Source organism: Channa argus, chromosome 2 (assembly GCF_033026475.1).
Source record: "Channa argus isolate prfri chromosome 2, Channa argus male v1.0, whole genome shotgun sequence".
In the NCBI taxonomy this organism is placed as follows: domain Eukaryota; kingdom Metazoa; phylum Chordata; class Actinopteri; order Anabantiformes; family Channidae; genus Channa; species Channa argus.
The window spans coordinates 16237024-16260287 of NC_090198.1; the positions used below are offsets into that span (position 1 = coordinate 16237024).

The window sequence follows — 23264 nt, forward strand, 5'->3', positions numbered from 1 at the left end:
ACATTAAAGCAGACTAAACCAACCAAAGCCATCATTCCACAGGTAAGAAGTGACCAAGCAGATCAGCAAAAAAATTTTATAATTTTACTTCAAAAATGCATGCAAATCTGTTGTCTTAATTATGCAGGGGATTCCCACATACAGCAGGCTACTTCCTAAAAGAATAAAGAGTGTTTGGTGATTCAGTGTCCTAAAATGCAGTCCCTCAGGTTACAGGGCACAGGAGAGGATACACCATGTGCTCCGTGCTATTCTTAGCCATTAACCCTTGAAGAGGAGTAGTAAGTACTCCACAGAAACATCTTTAGCAGCTGGATTCATTAATTCTATAGATTAAAGAACCACTTCATCACCCAAGACAAAAGGCTGCAGGGCTGCAGGTCTCATGATATGAAATTAAACAGACATATTAGAAGGAAACTGTGCCAAAATAAGATATTAAATGAAGTTTCCATTTATAACTGAACGTCAGACAAAAACAAATCAAGGACATTTAAAGTTGGTGTGTTACTCGTTTTGTGCATATTTAAATATATCATGTCCTGTCCCACTCACCCTGATATTATTAACCATAAACAAGATAATTTCAGTAATTAATTAAGTTATTTCATATGTAAATTACCAAATATTATCATTCTTAGTTTCACACATTAAAATTCTGTAACTGAAAACCGAAAGCTACAACATTTTTTCATCATTTACTTGCAAATTTATGCAGCAAGGTGCCCCAGATCCTTTTCAAACGACTGTTTCTTGTTGGTTAACCTGTGTTGGAGGTCCTACTGTCTAACAGTGCACCCATATATTAGGATACAAATGTAAGATTAAGATTTATTGGGAAATTTGAGCTAATCTTGATGCACGTCACAAACTCACAGCACACAGCTGCAAATCAGAAGTGAATTAGGAGTCGCAAACTAAAATGTGACAGAATAACTAAACACTGCACACAAGTTGCACAAAGCTGTTCGCCTTGGGTGGAGAGATTTATGAACTTCAAGGGGAGGGTCTGACAAACCAGACTCCCAAAGCCCGCAGCAAGATAAAGAAATATTTTATGATGACAGCCTTTTCACAAGACATTTTTTATGAATTTCTCTTTCTCAGTTGCATTTCTTTGATTTTCCAGTGTTTTAAAAGCATCACAACTCTGCCATGAGGATGGCCTGTGAAATCCGTCAGTCTTTTCCATTTGGAAACACACAATTGAGTTTCAAACTGCTACCTACCCATGTCTATCTCAAATGTGACATGTTTCCACGGCAACAATACTGTGTAACAAAATCACCACAGGAGTTGAGAAAAGCTGCAACCTACTGGAGCCACGCAAAAGTCGATGACTGCAGACAATATGACCTCACGGGACAAAAAAATATGACAGTGACAGAGCTTAGAAGCCGGTTTGACTGGGCTGAAGATGCAGAACATATATCATGTCGGCTGAGGGAACAAAGCATTTTTGTTATTTGTATAGCAGCCAAACCGAATAACTAAATACAGAGAAAAAGGAAAAAGCCTCAATGTTTTTTCAGTTGGTTCAACATGAAACACCTCTGACATCTCTGAAGCAGCTGATACATGAAACACCTCTATGCCTCAGCTTCACCAATCAGATTTTTTAATATTCTGAACTTGATGCTGTGAAAAGCCACAAAATCATTATGTTGCCTGGTAGGAACATGCCATCATATGCACATGCATGTGATCTTTAGTAACATTAGCACATGAGAACCGTTATAATTCACTTTGGTAATTTCCATGTGAACGTGTAATTCTCACTTAACTGAAAATTACCTGCAGCGATAATGACAATGACAATAAGAGAAATAGGCAGGTGCTGAAAGGAGGTAGGGGAGCAGAGAGGAGGACCTGTATCATTAGGGATTAACCTAGCCACAGGCTCTACAAATAGACTGTCTCCACCTATAAGCCGCCAGCGCACAGACAGTTATTTGTATTGCCAGGTTGCTGCTGCAGCAGCAGCTCCAAAGAACAGAGGAGACAGTTCAAAGAAGCTGCAGTGAATCAGGACTACTGTGAAACAAAATGCAACACAACAGGACACATTTGGGGGCCTGACAGCATCAGTGGTATTCAAAAGCAAAGCTTTTGTCTGGGGCAGCTGTCCCACAGATGTATGCACTGATTCAGTTATCATGCAAAAAAGATGCAGGAACACAAACCAATATACTGTATACTATAGCTTAGAAGATTATAAAAATGGCTCAGTTAAACTATTGTGATAACTGATGAACTCAGTTTCCTTGTCGTTGTAAACAAAATATCTTTGGGCTTTAATATGGCCATTATGCCCATGAATGCAATCCTTTAGGAAAAAACTTTTATTGAAAGCAAGTAGGGCCAAACTATCATTTTACCAGAGGTAAAACATTTGGCTAACAGAAAACTACAACTATTTTAATTATTTCCTGCTTTCACTTTCTTGCACAAGAGTTTTAAGCTTTTCTTTGTCATATATGCATTTGCAAAATAAATCTGCTTAGGTTTGGGATGTTGGTTAGACATGTCTGGCATGTGGGCAAGGGCATGTTTTATTATTTAGCTTTTAAGTGAGAAAATAAATCAGCAGATTAGTCAGTAATTACAAATAATCATCTGTTGTGCTTCTACATGTTACAGGGCAAACAGTGGTTACGTTTTAGTACACTTTGTAGCACTGTAAAGGTTTTGGAAAACAATCTTTATTGTTTTACTCATGTGCAAAAACACACATTGTTAGCATAAAGAGGAAAGATGGGATAACAGATCTTTACAGATCTTTAATCTTATTAATGTGAATTTATAGCATAAACATGTCTGTTATTTTGAGCAGTAATCCCTTATTGTTCCACCAGTATTAACCTTGTATTAAGGGGCAGTGTGTTGCAGTGTAAAACTGAATTGTGGATTTAAAAAAATTATTTTTTAGCTAAATCTGATCAGTTACAGATCCCAAAAAGTTAACTTTTCACTTGCAAGAAACACTTTCCATCAACACCGTAAGAGGTGTAAACTGCTGCCTAAAAATGGCGACATGCCCTAAAACATGTCTTGGTCCTACACTAGAAATCTAAAAATAGGTTGTGTAAAGGTTTAAACTGGGGTTTGTTACAGTGGCCCTGAAAGCTCACTGCAGCACAACACAAGAAAAGATGAGCAAGAAGACAAAACACAACCAAACTGAGAAAACATCACCGATATGACGACACATATGCAGAGCTCAGAACAGGTCTCGCTGAAACGAGTTCAGATCTGAAAATATCATTATTTATTTTTCTATTTTGTTCTTTGTACAGTGATAAAGATCTGCTTGTGTAAAAGCGATTAACTATTTTAAATAACTATTTCTGCTTAGTTTTTGCCTATAGCAGAAAACAAAGTGTGACAAAAAAGTCAGACTGTGTTTCCAGTTGTGTCAAAAATACTGTTGGTAGACAATGAATCCTCCTTCCTTCCATTCTTCCATCCAATCCATGCTTTTGGATTAGTTTCAGCTTATTTATTCTCAAAATGTTTTTCGTTGTTATTTAGCTAATTCAATCCTTTAGGCTTTTTTTTTTGCTGTGTTTTAATTTCTTTATTCCTGTGTATTGGACAAAACAAATAATTTAGAGACTTTGACTTTCAAAAATTTCAAAGGGGTTTCACTTACAACTGATTAATCAATAATATATAAAGAGTTTTGGCTGAAATGTCCCTAAATGTGTTGTATGTGTTACCATATTTTTCAAGGTACCAAGAGCCCAGTCTAGCCCCTAACTATTGTGGTTTTGTCAATAAAATATCTCAAAATAATGTCAACATTCGGTGCTTTTCTTATTTTTAAGTGAAAGCAAAATTAAATTTTCTTTAGGTTTCAGACTACTTGTCATTTATTACAAGCAAATGTTAAAAAATTACTCGGTTTTTAGTACAGTATGGTGGTCATTTCTCACTTTTCTGACATTTTATGGACCTAGTAAATAATTTTATGCTAAATTGTCACTCAGGTTATTCATTAGCTGTAGACCTGCTCACTTGGTAAGTTACATTATGAAACAAAAAGCACAGGAAATTTGGAAGCTGTCTTCATCTTTCCAAACACAACTGCGTTTAATTAAAGTCACGGAAATCCTATAATATACAGGCACTAGTATATAGTGCAACCACATCTGGCTTTTCAAAAGAGGCAGAAGGTGTAGCTAAAAACCTGTTCATTAAAACCTGTGGAGTCGAACAGCAGCTGACACAAAGGAAAACCTATAGATCTGCAGATTCTGGGGAGGCAGTGAAAACATACCGATTTAAAGTCTAGAAATAGCCCAAGACTGTGATCAGTAATGACTGAATATGGTTCTGAGACTGCATTACAAAGTGAAGCATAGATGAACACATGGTTTCAGTGTAGCTAACAAGCAAACATTGTGCTGCACATCTGATGACTGTTAATACTAACAAATTAATCCGATTGCTGTTAAAGGGCCCCAGGGCACAAATTTACCGTGGGCACCACTGACCGTCCAGCTACTTCCCTCTGAAGACCAGGGCTGAAAAATAATTTTAAATTGATACTGCTCTTTAACAGAACCCAAATGGATGGTGATTTGTAACATCCCATCATCCTATCCCAGCATTAACTAAAACGCCATTTGCCAAGTTTTCAAGGAAAGACAAAACAGTGAAGCACGGCTTTAAAGTATACGCACAGAGTGCAATACTGGAGCTTTATAGATCATGCAGAGATCACTTTGAATAATACAGAAAAGGAAGAAAATGTGTAGACTAAATCCTATTTTCAGCATTGCTCTTAAAAAGAGACAGCATTTTAATATGTCTTACTGTGTGGTACATTTATAAAGCATAACTTCAAATATGAATCATGCTAGTATAATATAAATAAAAATAATAGAAGGTCCTTAAACTAGGGTCCCACCACAGCTCAGAGGCGAGATAATTAAACAAATATGCAGGACACACCATGTTCATGTGTGATGCTACCAAAAAACTGCAGAGAAGGGGGGGGGTGGGGGGGTGTTGTTATCCACTATACTTGATTAGTAATCCAGCAAGTGCAAATTTCTTAGAATTATACATACGGAAACTTGGTGTTAGGTACACCCAGGGCTTCGTTGCCCACTGAACCCCGCAGGTGATGCAGCACCTGAACACCTCGCCGGTATAACGGTGAACCAACTCCGTTACACGCAGCGGTGTTTTTATTACACACGTATCAACAGGTAACACGACTTCAGCGGCAGACAGACTCAGTCCCTGCTCGGGAACGACGTATGGCATCAATAATGTGTTTGTAATAATGAGCATGTGGAAAATAATCCGTGCATGTGGCGTGTTTTCAAACATGAACCAACACGCTGGATGCCGCTGTCACATCCAAATCGCCTGACAGTCTGGAGGCTGGCGGCGCGTTACACGTTCATCAGCTATAACAACACTTCTCCTGAAGAGACGACCCAACAAACCCAACAGAGACAGTTATTATAGACCCATGAGGTGACCCTCTGCCTCTGTGTTGAAATAAGACACAGAGGATTGTGATAAAGTGAATACCGCCCTGCCCGGAGCGGCTGGAGAAAACGCTCAGACAAACCAGCGCGTTTCAATATCAACATAAACATGCTGCTGCAAGCTCTGGCGGATCCAACAAAGTTCCCGCGGTACTTGAGCTACAAACACTAAATGTCACAACATCTCAGCCCCCGAGGCTTAAATCACCGGAGCACTGTATGACTTCACAATCAAATGCTCAACAACCGAATAAATTTATAATGATTTCAGGCTGCGCCTTACCTTCAGTTCCGCACTCTCCGCCATCTTGTATTTTCTTGCGCATGCGTGGTAAGGTGTAGTCACATGACTGGGACGCGCAGAGCGGATGGGTGAGCGCGCACACAGGGACGGGGATGCGTTCAGGGACACAAACAAAGACAGGAAAAAACTTACACAGAATGTTGTACAATGAAACATAGAATAGAATTGAATAGAATTGGTGAGAAGAGATGAGATGAGATGAGATGAGATGAGATGAGATGAAGCCATATCTATCAAACTCATCAAAGAAGTGAATGGTAGAATTGCAAGTTGCAGATTACTCTTATTTTCAAACTTTACATGAGTATAGTAATAAATAACAATTATTGGTATTATTATTGCTACTAGCAGTACAACAACAACAACAGTAATAATAATAATAATAATAATAATAATAATAATATAAAATAGTAGTAGTAGCGGTATATCAGCTATATTTGGTATTCTATCATTTGCATTTAAACATTTGACAGGATGTGATGTAAATCTAAAACATTTTTAACCTCTGTCTAATAATCTTTATGGTCTGCACTTGACAGTTTGGTACTTAGTTTTCTTTATTATACAATATCTCTGACATATTTATACGTTTATAAATACATATTTCTATGCATTAAAAATATGTACATATAATCCGTGGCTCACCGACTGGATCTGTTAACTACACACCACGCTCAGGAGTGCTGAGAGGAAGTGTTGCAAATCCAAGACTCCATCTGTCCTTGCTGAGTATCAGGATCTGCTTGGATCCAGGGCAAAGATTGAATACTACCAGGAGAAGCTCAGCAACACCTCAGACACCAGAAAGCAGTTCTCCCCTTCAAATTACTCATCTACCCGCCTCCACCTCCGCCATATACCTCTCTCACTGCTGACGACTTTGCCGACTTCTTTACTAAGAAGGTGGCAGCCATCAGCTCACAGTTCTCTCCTCCAGACGATGAAATCCGGCTAACTTCTTCCAACACTGCATTGTTCTCATAATTTTCAACTCTGACTGAGGACGATGTATCCAGCCTCCTCCTCTCTAACCATCCAACCACCTGTTCTCTGGATCCGATCCCTTCCATTCTCCTTCAAACAGTTGCATCCACACTAATGCCTGCTATTACACAAGTCATCAACACATCTCTCACAACAAGGAATTTTCTGACCTCATTTAAGCAGGCCCAGATTACCCCACTGCTCAAAAAGCCTTATCTTGATCCCTCCGTTGTGAAGAATTACTAGCCCGTCTCCCTTATTCCATTTCTGGCAAAGACAATGGAACGAGCAGTCTTTAATCAACTCTCAGACTTTCCTTCCAAAAACAACTTCCTTGATGTCAACCAGTCTGGCTTCAAGAGAGGTCACGCCACAGAAACGGCACTCCTGACTGTTGTGGAATCTTGTCGAGCTTCTGTCTTCATCCTACTTGATCTATCTTCAGCCTTTGACACTGTGAACCATCAGATCCTTTTGTCCACACTCTCTGACTTAGGCATCTCTGGATCAGCTCTAGCGTGGCTTCGTTCTTACCTATTGGGACGAACCTTCAAGGTATCCTGGCTGGGGCATGTTTCTCACTCTCATAGCCTCTCTACCAGTGTGGCTCAGGGTTCAGTTTTTGGGCCTCTTCTTTTTTCTGTCTATACTGCATCCCTGGGTTCTATCATTCACTCACATGGTCTTTCCTAACACTGCTATGGTGATGACACATAGCTCTTCCTGTCCTTTCCACCGGACGACTCCACTGTCTCATCACGCATTTCTGCCTGTCTCTCAGACATCTCTGCCTGGATGAGAGAGAGACATCTTCAGCTCAACCTCTCCAAGACCAAAGTCCTTGTCTTCCGAGCCAGAACTTCAACGCAACACAACATCAGCATCAACACTGGAGCTACAGTGATTGTCCCCACTAAGTGGGCCAGGATCCTGGGGGTCGTCATCGACGACCAACTGAGCTTTAAGGACCACATCTCCTCAGTCTCTAGGGTGTGCAGATTTGCCCTCTACAACACCAGAAAGATCAGACCCTACATCACGGAATATACAACCCAATTCATTGTATAGGCGCTGGTCATATCTCGTCTTGATAACTGCAACACTTAATGGGGTTACCGGTATCCACAATCAGACCCTTGCAGATGATCCAAAACGCAGCAGCTCGCTTCATTTTTAATTAGCTAAAAAGGACCCATGTCACACCACTCTTTAGATCTCTGCACTGGCTTCCTGTAGCTGCTCGCATAAGGTTCAAAGCTCTGTCTCTTGCTTACAGGGTGGTTAACTCAACAGCTCCTGCTTACCTCAACTCACCCATTCAAGTTTACAATCCTTCCCGTCCGCTGCAGTCTGCCAACGAACGACGTCTGGTGGTCCCAGCACTGCACAGAAGACACCAAGCAAAACTTTTTAGCGCAATGATCCCACGATGGTGGAACGAGCTACCAAACTCTGCACGCTCAACAGAGTCTCTCCCAATATTCAAAAAACTGCTGAAAACAGAACTTGTCTGCATCTTCCTATGCACTTAAATCTATAAAAAAAAATTTAAAAAACTACTTTTCTGCTTGCACTTGCATCTCGTGAACTGTGAACACTTTTCTGATAGGACTTTGCTTTGATGTTTTCTCCTTGACTTAGATTCTTGCTTGCCTTGTACCTCACTTGTAAGTCACTTTGGATAAAAGCGTCTGCTAAATGTAAACGTAAATGAAAGAAGAAATCCCTTCTCATCTCCCTATGGATTGTGTGTCTTCCTCAGTCTTGTTTCCTCCTACTCTATGTATATGTACAAAAATATAAAATATAATATATAGAAAATATAAAAAGTTAGCTCCCAAAGCTTGGGAGCAGACAAAGGTACTAGTTAAAGTGAAGGATCATATTAGGCTAAGGGACAACTCATGTCTTCAGGGGACTTCAGTATCTAATCCACACCCTTGGCTCTAAAACAAACCCATACTAACCAGACTTTTAAAAGAACATGGGTTTGGTAGATGTGGGGTCAGTCTGGATCTGATTGGCTGTTCCTTCTCTGAGCATACAGTACATGTGATTAATTAATTCAAGTTATTTTCACTCACTCAACAAAGAACATTCTTAATATAAAATACTTTTAAGCTTCTTAGACATTTGATAAATATGGGCCTACATCACAGTCTTGATGATGAATGCAGTTTGTTTACATATACACTAAGCAAACGCTATTCAGTGAGCAAACGTGTGAAATGCAAAGGAAGTATGCCATGAGTGAAGATTTGTGCCTTTGACTTTCAAACGTTAGGCTTGAAATTTGATGCTTAACTAGAATAGAATAGTGTTGAATAGAGAACATTTTTTTCAACAATGTTTTCAGACCCCACTTGCTCATATAATGTTTTCATAACCCAATTTAGCTCTGAACCAGTTTCCACTGGTGTTTTTAAACAAGTGGCTGTAGTTTGTAATGTAAAACCTTTACATCATAATTCTGAAGAAAGCAAATCATAACCACTGCACTTAAATCATTAGTCATGTGCCTGTCATCTAACAAAATTATCTGTTGTGAGCTCGAGAAGAATTCTGTGTTTCGATTCCATAAGAAAGAGAAAAAGCTTCAAACTGCAGTCTGTTGGTTCCAGACCTTCTCAAATTCCTTAAACCAAGAATCATCACCAGTTTCAAATGTGTTGTACTTGGACCCTGAAGTTTGATCCTCCCTCAGGTCAAAGGAGAGTTTCTCCAGAAACAACCACAACCACAGTATGACACACACAGTACAAGCATGTTTGTGTGGTTCAAATTTTCATGTTGTGTAATACAAGCTTACCCAACTAAATCTTAAAAATACAAAAACTATGTTTTTCAGCAGGGAGAGAATTTCAAAGCTAATCACTTAAAAATTCAATCTGACTCTTTACTTTTCTTTGTGCATTTTTAGTAAACAAATTGCTGAAAGGTTTGGTGCCATTAAGATTATTGTGATAATTACATCAAAATGTATGATTTTCTAAATATTATAATGAGCTGAACTGTAGTCTTTTGTGAACTCTGCATGTCCACAGTGAAGAACTGTTTAATTTCATCAAAACTTAGAGAGCACATCAGCCTACACATGATGGATCTGAATTCTTTGATTAGCTCCTTAGAGGCTTTTCTTTCTTTTAACTTCACACATCAAGGTCAGTTTAGTCTGTTGTATAACATATCTATAGAGAGAGCTTGACAAGAATAACTCTCAGTTGTAAACTGGAGATGACACGTTTTTACTAAGACTGAGGATAACTAAGGTTGTGTCCGCACTATATTGTTGCTGATTATTTTTGGCTTTTTTGGCAAAGAAGAAAATGAAGGATTCAGGATTCTTTTCAGCAGAATTTTCTTTGTAGCACCCAGGATAATTACTTTCATATTGAGAAGTCAAATACACACAACACAATCAAAATATAAATAACAACAACTAAAATAATAACACACAATATCCAAATCATAAAATGACTTTCTTTGCTGTTGGAATGTGGAGGAGTGGTGGAATATGCTGACCTCAAAATAGCTGCAGACATTTGTCATTTGGGAATTTAAACTAGTTAGTTCTCTGTAACAATTTGATCCTGCTTCCTTTTCTACTGTATCAGTGCAGTCAGTAAAAAAGGTCAAAGAAAAATTCACATCTGATAAATCCAGTAGGTGGCGCCATATAACTTCAAATGAGAATAAATGTAAAATACCACAACCTGAAGTCCTCTCAGTGTTTTGTCTTGAATTAGAGCCTATTTGTTCCTAAGCAATGCTGTTTCTGCTGAATATAATGGTTTTATGTCTGTAATTCACTATAACAAAGCATTAGGCTCCATGTCCAAATCCATTATCACAAAATTTCCCTCAAGGTTCATACAAAGAATCTATTGAAAAACTAGTTCTGCTGCTTGTTTCATACTGAGAGAGTCACATAGGTTTTATTATATCATTATGTATCACTGCCATCTGTTGTATTGTTGATGGCCACTGATGGGACAGGTGTCTGCTGACCACACATGTTTATACAAGCAAATAATTAATCACCAGTACAGACTGCAAATACTGAGAGACAATATGTCCAACAGGGAGATAAAACACCATTCTTCTGGTGAAATGTTTGATATTAGAGGGCAAAGGTTTGATGTTAGCTTGTGTAAATGCACTCAGAAAAAGTTGATACTGACCTTATTACTACAAGTCCATGTAAAATAATACAGGATTGTCAGAGACAGAGATCAAATACACTTCTACAATACTGTACATGTAATCTTATATTGAGATATCAATATCAGAAGCAAACAATATACAAAATATATACATGCTTCATAATGGAGAAAAGTGACTGAGTACCCACTTACACTTGAATGAACGATGAATGAATAAAAGTGCAAACTGGAGGTATTTGTATTTTACTTGCCAGTTTGGATTTTTTACTACAACAAATCATTTGTAAGTAGAAATTTAGTTTTAAATGATCACATTTATTTTACAGTTGGGTTTTGTTTTTGAGTGGGGATTTCTACTGGATATTAAAAACATGATCAGTTTATAAAACAGGACATGTTGTTAAAGATTAAAATACACAAATACAAATGCCAGCAAATTAAAATTATGCTTACATGTTATGCATCAATAATAATGATCCAAAAAACTGTAACTAAATATTACCCACAGGTTCATACTATCAAAACACAAATCTTGCTTTTGATACTTTAACACCATTGTATTATCAATAGTTTTGTAACTTGTAATGGAGTAAAATTTTAAATACTTGGCTTTTACATGTACATATATGTATTTTTTCAGCCTTAGCAGAAAATAAAGGTCCAGCACATAAAAGGGCCTTTATCATTGTCTCAAGTGCATTTCTCATAAATATGTTAGGCTTATGTTTGGTGACTGTGATGCGGGAAGGTAGAACGGTCTTCCACCAATCTCACAGTTGTTGGTTCGATCCCCGGGCTCCTCCGGTCACATGTCGAAGTGTCCTTGATCAAGACACTACTTAGTTGCTCCCGGTGAGTGTTGGCCAGCTGCATAGCAGCTCCCCCGTGTGTGTGATTGTGAGTGCAAAACGGTAAATAAGAAGCAGTGTAAAGCGCTTTGAGTGCCAATAGGTAGAAAAGCACTAGATAGACCATTTATTAACAGTGTGTGATGTACAGTTTATGCACCACAGAGCAATGTAAGAATGTGGGCATATTTAAATTGTGCCCCTTAAGTCACAATCTTAATTTCAAAGTTGCATAAATATGAAAGTATTATGAAATAATTTATCATGTCAGTGGGCAGAAGCTTTTAGTTCTTCTGTCCTCAAACAACAGAGACAGTTTGCAGATACACTTTGGAGAGTTTAAAAAAAAAAAAGCCTGAAATCACCTTGTTAATTAGAATGTTTTTCCATTGTCACCATGGATAGATTACTTAAAAGGACCTTTCTGGGCACAGACCCAGAGGCTGAAGGAGTCCAATGGCCTCAGGACACAAAAACATGCAAAACAACTAAACAGAGGTTAAAAGATTTTGAGAAACAAAAGAACAATACAAAAAAAAAAAGATATGCAAAATGAGTACAAAGAGACACATAAGATGACAAGATGAGATTTTAAACCACTACAAGATGCAAAAAAAACAAGGTTTAAGAAAACGCAAAGGAACAAAACAACCACAACAAACATAAATTGCAACAAAACGTCATAAAATAAACAAAACAAGACAGGAAAGGTCATAATGTGACTACAAAACAACTAAAAAGAGATACAAAATCAGACACAAACCATTCCACACTGCAACTACAGAGACTAAAAAGAGATGCAAAAAGACAGCACGGCATTGTTGTTGATGTAGTATGAGGAGTAGGGGTGGTCTTACATGCCTGAGCCAAGGGCCCCAGTGCTTGTCCCCATGCTTGTCATCACATGATATTTTGTCCAATTTTAAATGGATAAACAATAAAAAGCAGCCAATTATATCTACAGCTGCTGAGTAAATTTTTGCAGGCCTTGTTAGTATTCAAGGAGAACCAGCTTTGCCAAGCAGGGCAATTACGTTGAGAGAAAATTAACATTCATTGTGTGTCAGTGACATTATGTGAGTATCTGTCTCAGTATGAAGCATCCAGGGACTGAGAGTCGTGTAATCAATATCTATTAGTCCTCCCATCAGAAGAATTAGATTTCACTATTAGATCAGCTTGGTCCCCTGACTCGACGTCAAACATTATAAGTTGACTGGACATGTCATGCACTAATGTAGCCGCCTAATGAAAGAGATCATGTTGAACTCAAATACAATAAGAGGATATATGATCCACCTTATGAGGAGTTATTCTATGTGCAGGTCAGTATAGGTGTCAGGCTTAGACCAGCTAAAGAAACAGAAATGTAAGGCAATAATGCAGAAACTGGCTTTCACGTTTTATTAATATTGACATAGGTACATACATAAATGTGGAAATTATGAGCAGACTGTGTCAGAAACCAGGATTTGTTTCCTCTAGAGTTGTTTACTGTGTTTTTTCAATTACAAACCAAATTATACAAATGAGAGGAACTTAAAAGCAGCTGTGTGGATGGCAGTTTACACACATTTCATACAGTCTTCCTCTTATAAAAACACCATCAGATGATGGGAAAATGTTTTGGTTTCATCTTTTGCAATCATGTAATGATAGAAAATACCCTGAAACAGAGAAAACTGTGGGATCACATTTGTGTTAAAATACTCTAAACTGTACATGATATCTATAACTGGCTCAAGGCTCTTTATTAATTATCATTTATAAGGTTGTATGACACACAACTTGGTGAAAGAAACCCTTTTATAGTTTGATGTCTGTGGAAGTAAGTGCTCATAATAATGTGCTTTATTTAACATAAAGGTCCTCATATTTAACATAAAAGAATTTGGTATAGGATGGTCAAATTCAGAAATGGTGCTTATTTAAAGTGCTCAACAATTCATACAGTGAATAATTTAAACAATAAATAAAACCAAAGATTGATAAATAACAAATACATGTAAAAACTTGAGATATTCCAACAAGAAACAAAAGCTAAATAATGAGATACAGGTTAAACTTATTATCACAGTTACACAAGCCATTGCACATCGTCACGTGATATATATTATATATGCATGTATATATGTGTATGTATATAGTGTTGATTTTTTTTTTCAGAGTAGCTAGGGTGGACGGCTTTGATTCAGAGACTCCTTGTTTAGAGCTTTGCAGCTTGACATAAAATGAACTCCATGCTTTACTTAAGAGTTCAGAGTTCAGTCATGTATTCACTCAAGTGTTAAAATCACTGGTGTATCTGTACAGCAGGTTGGTAATCCTTGAGTTACAGGTGGGAGGTGAACACGAGAGCTCTAAAGGTGGATCTGTGAGTGTGTGAGCTTTTTTTTGTTTTGTTTTGTTTTGTTTTTTTTGGCTGTGCTGAGTTCAGGTGCAGGGTTGTGCTGAGCCCTAGGGAGGCAGCAGTGGGGGTTTGAAGTTGCAGGCTCCAGCACACTGACGAGGGGTGAGCATTTTGCAGGAAAAATGGTGAAGTGCGTCGTGAGCTTCTGGGGAGGAACGAGTCCATCAGTGAGAACATGTAGACAAACGCACAACATTTCCACAAACTAGTGCTCATTTAATCAAGTGCGAGTTCATTCTTCTTTTTTTAACCTAATGTTGTTTAAAGGTAGGTTAAAGTCTGTGTTAAAACAATACTCACATGCTTGTATATTGGGAAAAAATGTTGTTAATCCATTATTAGTTTTTTAAAACATTTAAAATTTAAACAGATTTTAAATGTGAATATTTTCAAATTTGTTAGTTAGATGGAAAAAGCTGTTTGAATGTTTTAACGTTTGGAATTAATGGTGGGCCTTTCCACTGTTTTATGACATTTTCTACACTAATCACATTATAAAACATATGGATTCAGGGCCCAGGAAGTTGCCACCTTGTCCGAAAATTAGAAAACAAAGTGTTTCCCTCCACCACCAAATATTAGGAGCAGCACTCATTTCATATAAGTAAACATGATTTATTCATGTTCATGGTGTTACTATAACATGTTCAAAACAAATTATGTTTACTTGACTTGATCAGATGCAGGATGGATGTAAACGCATATTTTGTTTTTTGGCGGTTTATCGAGAATAAAAGTTGGTGGCACCAATTCTCTTTTTGGTGCCATTAAACCCCAGCAGAGGAAGAGAGCGCAACAAGACAACATAATTAAAGGGCGTCAGTCAAATCTCAAACACTGGAGAATAACGTAAAGAACATGATGAAAAAAATGTCACCTTTTGGTTTTTTCATCTCTTTAGTGGAAGCTTCAGTGGACACAAGCTTCATGAACGTCCCACTGTTTCCACTGCAATTTGTTACATATTGCTTTACTGATGCACCAACTTTATCGCATTGGCCAAGTGTAAAAATGTTATTTCAAATTTTAATACAAATATTTAAGTACATCAACTGAGTTTTTTTTAAACCCATAAATTATCACATTTGCACAAAAACAGGTGAGTAAAAATGAATATGCAGACTATTTATACTGCAACAAAAGAAGAAACGTTGCAGTATAAAACACAACTTAAAAGACTGACATTTGATTTGACTAAACCAGATTTTTTTAACCTTCGACTAAACTTTGGCTGAACTTGCACAGATCAAGGACTGTGGGTTTTTTCATTATTTAGAGGGATTGTCTTTCTTTTCCAGTATGGTCAGGAGTAACAATTAAAGAGACCAATAGTTTTTTATGGGCATGTGAGTGCTGCTTTAAAACAGGCCTGAAAAAGTGAAGTGAAACTATCCTGTAATGATGTCTTTCTTTAAGTGTGGGTCACACTGATTATAAGAAATGTTTAATTAAAAAAAGTAGCACTTGCATATTTATGTTTGTAGGCAAAAGAATAACATGTAATCATGTTCCCTTTTGGACCAAATAAAATTACCTTTTAGCTTCTGCTGTATTGCATAACGAGCCTTTCTTTCTTGGTCCAACTCGCTGCACAAAGTGTCTATCAGAAAAATAAAACGAATTAAAAGAAAAAAAAAATATATTCAAATAAAAAAAGAAAAAAAAATTAAAGAAAATGTGACCTTCTAGGTAGCAACTAAAGTCGAGTAGTGTATTGTATGCTGTTTGCCCTTATGGTATTTAGAATGACCCCTCTGTGTACTTGAACCCTGTATTTAAACTACTGTAACATTACACCAATCCTTTAACGGCTGGCATTAGTTGCTGTCTACTGCATGTAACTGATACAGCACTACATAATGGTCTGTCTATTCAATTTTCCAGAGCATGATTTAGGAGAAAATAACTTTTGCAAGCAAAACAATGTGGTTTCAGTTTCACCTTTTGATATCTAATAATTTACTCAACTCCAGGAGAAAAAACACATGAAGCTTACAGTAAAATGGCCGGACACAAATCGCCAATTTTTCAATATGCAAGTGTCACTTTTCCTTTCTTGTTTGAGGCTAGTTGGTTCAGTTTGACCTATGCTCTTGAAATGTTTTATGATTTGAATCTTTTCCCATAGACTTGAAGAGCATTCATCTAAATCTGCTTTACAGTTAAAATCTATGGAGGCACAAAGTACAGATAGACAGAGACCAACCTCGAACAATCTGCAGCTGCTGAACCATTTCCTCTCTGTAGGACAGCTCGCGCTTCATTTGATCCTGAAAATTATCTGAAGAGTACCGAAGGCCACGTCAGATGGAAACATAGGGATGAACTTAAAGACACGTTCCTGAATTTAAAAGACCAAACAACTAGTTCTTCGCCTGACATTTACTGCGCTTAATGCCTAAAGGGGTAAGGATCCCAGCTTCTCTCTCCAGCACTGAGCCACAGAATACAATCACTCACTTTCTTCCTACCTTTTAAATGCTGAAATTCTCTCTCCAACTTTTTCCTCAGCTCCACTTGTTCTGCAAGCTGCTTCTGCAATTCCTCTGCAAAGAAAAAAGCACAAAACAATTCCTCATTATTCCCTCTGAAACACACCCCGTGTAACACATACAGTGCCTCTGAATAATCAGCAGGGATGAGAATCAAGGCACCATCATGCACCATGCAAATTACCAGCAATATCAAATTAAATAGCTTTTAAAATTCTAAAACCCATTCTTCTCCACATCTTTATCCACATCGTATCATTTTGATTCTATTTATTATGATATATTTCTGAGTTCTGCACATAAAGATTTATGCCAGGCCAGTAAACCGACTTCAGGTGCGCTTACATCCTCGATAACAACCATTTCGCTGCTTTCCTCTCGCTCGCTGCCACAGTAATTGCCATGCATTGCCTGGAGGTTGAGACGATAATAATGGAGTCCCTGGGTTTTTCCAAGCGTTGTAAAATAATTAGCTGCCGTGCCTCGGGGTTATGGCTCTGTTCGTTAAAATATTAATAGCCTCTAAACGATTTCCTCTTACAATAATAAGTCAAAACTCCCACATCTCGTGATTAAGTGGTTAACAACTATGGAAACACTTTAGGCCTACAAAATGTAAATTCACATTCAGATTTTGGCACGTCATCTACAGCAGGCCCTGGGCATTCAGCCGCATTAAAACATTAGACAAGATTGAATAATTATCTAATACACATATTTTATATTTTTAATAATTAAATCCACCCTGGACAAACGGAGCAAGTTGAATTTGGATTTGTAAATTCAGAATAACCTAATTAAAAATGATCACTTTAATTTAAATAAATGTAATTTATGACATTTAAAAATAACACATAAATATGCATTTTAATTAAATGTGGCCAACATTTAAGCCGTTTAGCTGCTGTAGAAATAATATGGTCTGTGTACATGCATTTGTCGGCTGGCGACCCGTTTACCCTAATCAAAAGAGGAACAATTACTGATAATAATTACTATCACCTGCCACACTTTCCCCTCTCTCTTTTATTTCCCTTTGAGCCTCTTACCTTTAGCCATGTTGTCCAGATCTCTTTCATGCACGCTAATATCGATGCGTAAAGATCCATCGGCTGCACAAAAGCAATAAAAGCCATTAATGAGACCTGCAATTAAGTGTATATATGATGCTGCAAAGGGCTTCTAATGAAATACAGCACAGCATCTGAAAATTACAAATTTGTAGACGTTTTAATATTCTGTATAACATATAAGAATAATTAAAAACCTTGTCTGTCCTTTTGCTCCTGATAGGATGTTGCACTGCGTTGGTTCTGTATTTCAGACACGTGATGAGCTCCTAAACATAAACAAGCGACAAAAATTTTTCAGTTAAACACGCAAAATAATAATAATAATGATAATAATTTGTACTAACAAACACAAGTTGGTCAAATAGTCACCGCTGGATCTGCTGCTTGATTGTTTCGACCCAAACGACGAAGGCTCGTTCAGAAGCACGTGTCGCTCCCTCTCTTGGCCGAACACCTGTAAAGTGTTTTACAATGGAGACTCATTACGTGTCATTTACTGCACTTTGTTACATAATTGTGGACTTTTCCTTTACTAACCAAGAGCTCTGCAATATGACCCAAAGGCGATCAGAGAAAGAGACTGATTTGTTTAATTTTTATCAGCGTGAATGATATTGGTTTCACGTCTCACAAACTCAGAAACAAGGAGAATCAAAGGAAATTAAAAGATTTGAATATTTGGGGGTGGCCAGTTTCTACATCTGGAGCTCTGCAAATTCCAGACCAGTTGATCTTGGTTGCATTTTTATCGGCCTCATCTCTTTGATAAACTCATCATATTCCCCACTACTGCGACAATTGAACTTCCCCAACGGGGATCATTAAAGTTTCATTTAATCTAATCTTACTTCATGAAGAGGAGAGCCATTATGCATCTGTCTGTCCTCATCTGATGACCCAGTGTGCGCCGAGTCCTCCGGCGATGCTGCTGCTGCTGCTCCCGGACTGGACGCGTCAGGCTGCTCCGAGCTGTCCTCAGCACCAGAGGAGACCCGCTCCGGCACAGAGGAGTCATGGTGGTCCGCTCCCGGTGAGATCCGGATCGAATCCTCGTCCTCTTGTCCCCTATTGGACTCCACATCCACATCCGGGTCGTCGTCATCGTCGTCTACCACACTATCCCTGTCCGGTGATATGGACCTATAACTAGAGCTCTCGCTGATAAAATCCGGGGACATGTAGCCAGGACGCACGCTGTAGCTGTCCCGGTTACCATAGAGTTTGGCGATGGTCTCTGCGTCTTTGACCACGGGTCTGAAGGCCGAAATGTAGCTAATTTTCCTTTGGGAAGTTTCATCCCCTGACTTGTCCTCGTCGTTCCTGGTGGAGGACTGGGAGCTAGGACAGCGCTCTCCACCATCCTGCTGATGGTGAAGATGATGGGTGTTGTCTTTGGGTGTGTTTGTGCCCCGGTCACTTTGGTCCGACAAGTCGATCTCGCATTGCCGGACGCCTGGTAGCTCTGGTGGAGGTTTGGGTGGAGATCCCGGGTAGGAGGGCATGGACAGGCCGCCAGCTGTAGGCCAAAACATGGGGAAAGCAGGGTAGATGGTGTCTTTTGCGCCAGGCCAAAACACACCAGAGACGTTGGTTTTGTTTGCTTCAGCCACACCGTCGCTCTTTTTCGGACACAGCCCGTAGCTGGGGAAGCCATAGGGGTGGTGGGGGAACAGAGGCGGGGGGATTTTTTGAAGCATGCCAAAGCTCTTGCTGGGCACAGGGATTACTGGGTAGCTCCGTGGGCCGCTCGCCAAACTCAGATTGTTATTCGCCTGATCCTCGTCGCACCGTAAACTTTTGTGAGGGATCTCAGGGGAACTGGTTTGTGCCAGGCTGGACGGGGGCTGCGATTTCATCGGCGAGGACATTCCCGAGCCGTTCATAGGCAGAGTCCTCTTTCTACTCCCCCCGTTGAACATGGCCTTTACGTCCTCCCACGCGTGGTTAACGTCGTCAGACGGTTTGTTTTCCGTCAGTTTCAGGTGGCGTCGCCACGAGTTGAAGTTGGCCGCGTCCGGCTGCAGGTATTTGGACTCTGGTGTGCGGTGGGAGTGGAAAATGAATTTGTTTGGGGAGAAATACATGTTGCAGAAGCTGCACTTGATGCACTTTGCTCTGGAGCTGTTGTATCTGGCGGGTATAAAGCTGCCTCTACAGCCCCAGGCGCATTCGTGAGATACATCGAATGCAAAATTTTCCGGCAGCTTTGGGGGGCTGTGCGCCCCCAGGAAAGACTTGCAAAGTCTCTCGGCCTCTCGTTTGGTGATCATACCGCACCGCCTGGAGGAGATGGGCATGGCCCCGGCGCGCCGCAGGAGCTCCAGCTGTACGGGAGTGCACTGCACGCAGGTGATGCCCAAAGCAACCCGGCGGTTGTGGATCTCGTTGTAGCTGTAGTTTTTCAGCAGGGTGTTCGAAATCTGCGCCAGGCAGAGTCTCTCTTTGCCGTCTATGACCAGAGACACGATGGGCACCCCGTACAGGGAGGTCTCGCTCACTTGGTTTGGTTTGAGGGAGCTGGAGAAACTCTGTGCGTCTTTCTTCAAACTCGGGGAAGAGCTGGCGTCTCGTCCCGCGTCTCGAAGCTGTCCGGGCATTGACTCCATTCCTGGAAGCCTGTCAATCACGGAGAAAACGGAAGTGAACCAGAGGCCTGTTTAACAGCAGGCTAAGTGCTATATTTTTTACAACGTTAAAATAAATGGCACAAAACAGACAAACGCGGAATGTTATTTAATGAGACTTGTAAGTGGAGGGCACACACACAGGAGCAACGTAGGGCTCAGTGTCTTGCTCAAGGATACTTCAGATTGGGATTGAACCACCAACTCTGAGGCTGGTGGATAATCTCCCCTCTTTAATTAGTGGAAGTACTAGGAAAAAGGTAAATTAAATAACATGAGGAATGTGTAATTTAAAATAATTGGAGTAGTGTGGTAATATTTACCGTAACTAATAATAATAATAATAATAATAAGAAGAAGAAGAAGAAGAAGAAGAAATATGATTCTTTTTAATTAATTATTTATTTAATGATGAAATCTAACATCAGGCGCCAATAAAAAAGTGAAATCAAACACACGTCTTGAAAATTATTTCCCTTCCTTGTATTGGAAGTCTTCCTATTTCTCAGGTTATCCGGCTTCCTGTGCAGAGGTGGATCTGCCGCTCCTCTTATCCTCAAATCGGCTCAGCACTTATGGGGCAACGACTTAAGAGTCACATAAGATCTTTATACGCGGATAAGGACAGAAGGAAAATGCAGCCTGAGCTGCGCCAATGCGCTTAGGGGAGAGGAAATGAACAACTATAAGCTGCTTTCCTGGTAATTACACAGATCTAAGAGTGCGTCTTGGCATTGTTAATAAAAGACTAGCCCTATATATAATTAAAGCTTCTGCGCAGATTAGCTTCAGACAGTTGCTCGAAATTAGGTTGAAGCAGGCCTATCTCACGTTCACCTGCGTATATTTACTTTTTGCCTCCGGTCATTGGCATCACGGACACCGCTAAAACAGACTTCATGTAAACAGCCCGCAGCTGCATTAATGATTGATCCACTCGATCTGATGTGAGTAGGAATGACTAATAAAATACAGCCTGTTTGAAAGGCTAGGATAAGGAATAATTACATGAAAATAAAAAGACAAAAGATAAAATATTTTTTTTAATGAATAACTTGTGACTGATTTAATATAGAAAGATACATACCTTTCTCTGCTAAAAACACAACACACTCCAGCCGAATTTAGGATGAAGAAGTATAAACACAGGGAACATGAAGAGATGTAAATTCAGGCCCGGTGAGTCCAGCGACAGACGATGGTCTGGCAGCAGAAACTCTGAGCTGGAGACTTTATTTCAGTTTATTTCAGAGCAGGCAGCAGCAGGCAGGACCTCCATCCTGATGGAGCCCGGGGATGTGAATGGCGTGTAGACAGGAAGCACATGGCATCTCTCTCTCTCTCTCTCTCTCTCTCTCTCTCTCTCCCTCCCTCACAAGACTTGCAGCGCTGCTACACACCAGTTTTAATTTACACTTATGCGGCTTTGATGCACAAACACGATCAGAAACAAACAAAAAATATCACGCCCAATTAGGCCCCTGCTGACCCCAAATGGAGCGACATTTTGGCCCTAAACCCATGTTTATGAGTATATTTGCTATTACATATGAATAAGAAAAGAGCAGCACAGTCTTGGACATATATACGAAAACATACCAAAATAGAGTGGTAGCCTATTATAACTGTGATAACTGTAACCTCTCGAGACCCCGTCAAGGACCCTTTAGGGGGCCCCCGGACCCCACATTGGGAACCACTGCTACCCTAACTGATGATGCAGAGTGTGTATTAAAGGTTATTTCAGCAGCAGAGACAAACAGAGGCAGCGCGAGCGGCACTTTGGAGGGCAGCAAGAAGACAAAGGGCCGCTCATTTATCAAGTTACACGAGCATCTGTTAGGCTTCACATCGGCCACACAGATCAATCTGAGGCCGCAGCCACCAAACCAACATAAAAGGAAGAACGGAACAACATGCCTACATCCATAAACAAATAAACAAACTAATAAATAAATTATTAAGTCTGGCCGTATTTTGTTAGCTCATTAAACGATATGAGGACGTCTTAAAATGTTTCCATGCAAATCATTTCGATGTAAATGGCGCGGACCTGGCGTGTGCTGCTGCTGGGGCCAGACTGTCTCATATTCACATTTGCATCATTTCAGAGGACGTTACACTGATTGACCACACCTGATTTTTGACCCCAGAAGGCAGAGAGAGAGAGAGAGAGAGAGATGTAAAAATCAGGGATGTAAACAGTGACAGTCATACCCATTGGTTGCGCTGAAGACCTTAATTAATTAATAATAAGCGGATCAATGGCTGATCCTTTAAACAAGATAATGTCCAGCTGTCCAGTACAGCATTTAGGGTCCGATGAGCACCTTCAAGCCGGATCCCACCCTTTGCTCGTTTCCTGGGATACTGGAGAATATCTCTAAACATTCAGCGTAAGTTGCCCACCGTCTACAATCCTGCAAAAAACAAAACTCCCTGCTTAAAAAAAAATCTCTCCCTCTGACGGCTGAAATGATTACTTAATAATCAACGAGGCCGACTCAAAGCAAATTAATTGACAATAATTTTGCTTAATTGTTATTTCATAAGCAAAAATGAGCCCCCCAAATCCTCTAGTATCAGACAGCAACCCCAACACATTTATATTTTAGATTTTCAATGTTGGACAGACAGCAAAAGAAATCTGAGAATTCGTTCTTTTTCATTATTGTCTGACAGGTTACTCACTGATTCAGTCATCACTTATTAAAGCGGTGCTCTGTGTGGTCAGCATGAAAGAGAGGAATGCTTGTATCAAAAAGTTAAAAACTTATCAAACAATTATCTGAACTGTCAATTTCAAATATTACCCTTAGAAAAACAGAATTAGTCATGTTTTATTTTCATAGGGTTATTGGT

At 39.4% G+C, this 23264-nt stretch overlaps 2 protein-coding genes and 1 pseudogene across 10 annotated transcripts in view; 1 reads left to right on the forward strand and 2 right to left on the reverse strand.

The window, feature by feature from the left end:
• The window catches only part of LOC137119576 (E3 SUMO-protein ligase PIAS1-like), a 46507-nt gene extending 40663 nt beyond the window's left edge, over positions 1-5844 (reverse strand). The window contains exon 1 of the mRNA XM_067495862.1: positions 5788-5844. Coding sequence (XP_067351963.1) covers positions 5788-5811 — 24 coding nt within the window. The 5' untranslated portion in view covers positions 5812-5844. The remainder of the gene's footprint in view (positions 1-5787) is intronic.
• Positions 5845-7071: 1227 nt separating this feature from the next.
• On the forward strand, positions 7072-8285 carry LOC137108444 (uncharacterized; annotated as a pseudogene).
• Positions 8286-13184: 4899 nt separating this feature from the next.
• LOC137119624 (SKI family transcriptional corepressor 1 homolog-B-like) lies at positions 13185-21696 on the reverse strand. 9 transcript variants are annotated; one of them, XM_067495868.1, is made up of 9 exons: positions 21490-21696; positions 18627-20394; positions 18148-18232; positions 17973-18044; positions 17755-17817; positions 16685-16759; positions 16420-16494; positions 15748-15813; positions 13185-14355 (listed from the first exon to the last, which is right to left on the reverse strand). In XM_067495868.1, the coding sequence occupies exons 2-9, from the start codon at positions 20382-20384 to the stop codon at positions 14261-14263; spliced, it is 2289 nt and encodes a 762-aa protein (XP_067351969.1). In that variant the 5' UTR covers positions 20385-20394; positions 21490-21696; the 3' UTR covers positions 13185-14260. The 9 variants fall into 9 exon arrangements, with proteins under 9 accessions (XP_067351969.1, XP_067351966.1, XP_067351973.1 ...); XM_067495865.1 differs by having other exon boundaries at positions 13185-14358; XM_067495872.1 differs by lacking the exon at positions 16420-16494.
• Positions 21697-23264: the final 1568 nt, after the last annotated feature.

Bases quoted from the DNA above. Each gene is read 5' to 3' on its own strand.
- LOC137119624 (XM_067495865.1), bottom strand. From the start codon at position 20,384: ATGGAGTCAATGCCCGGACAGCTTCGAGACGCGGGACGAGACGCCAGC. The intron at 17,818-17,972 runs GTTTTTAATTAT...GCTTTTGTGCAG, and splicing joins GGAGCAAAAGGACAGACAAG to CCGATGGATCTTTACGCATC. The intron at 16,760-17,754 runs GTAAGAGGCTCA...TTTTCTTTGCAG, and splicing joins TCTGGACAACATGGCTAAAG to AGGAATTGCAGAAGCAGCTT.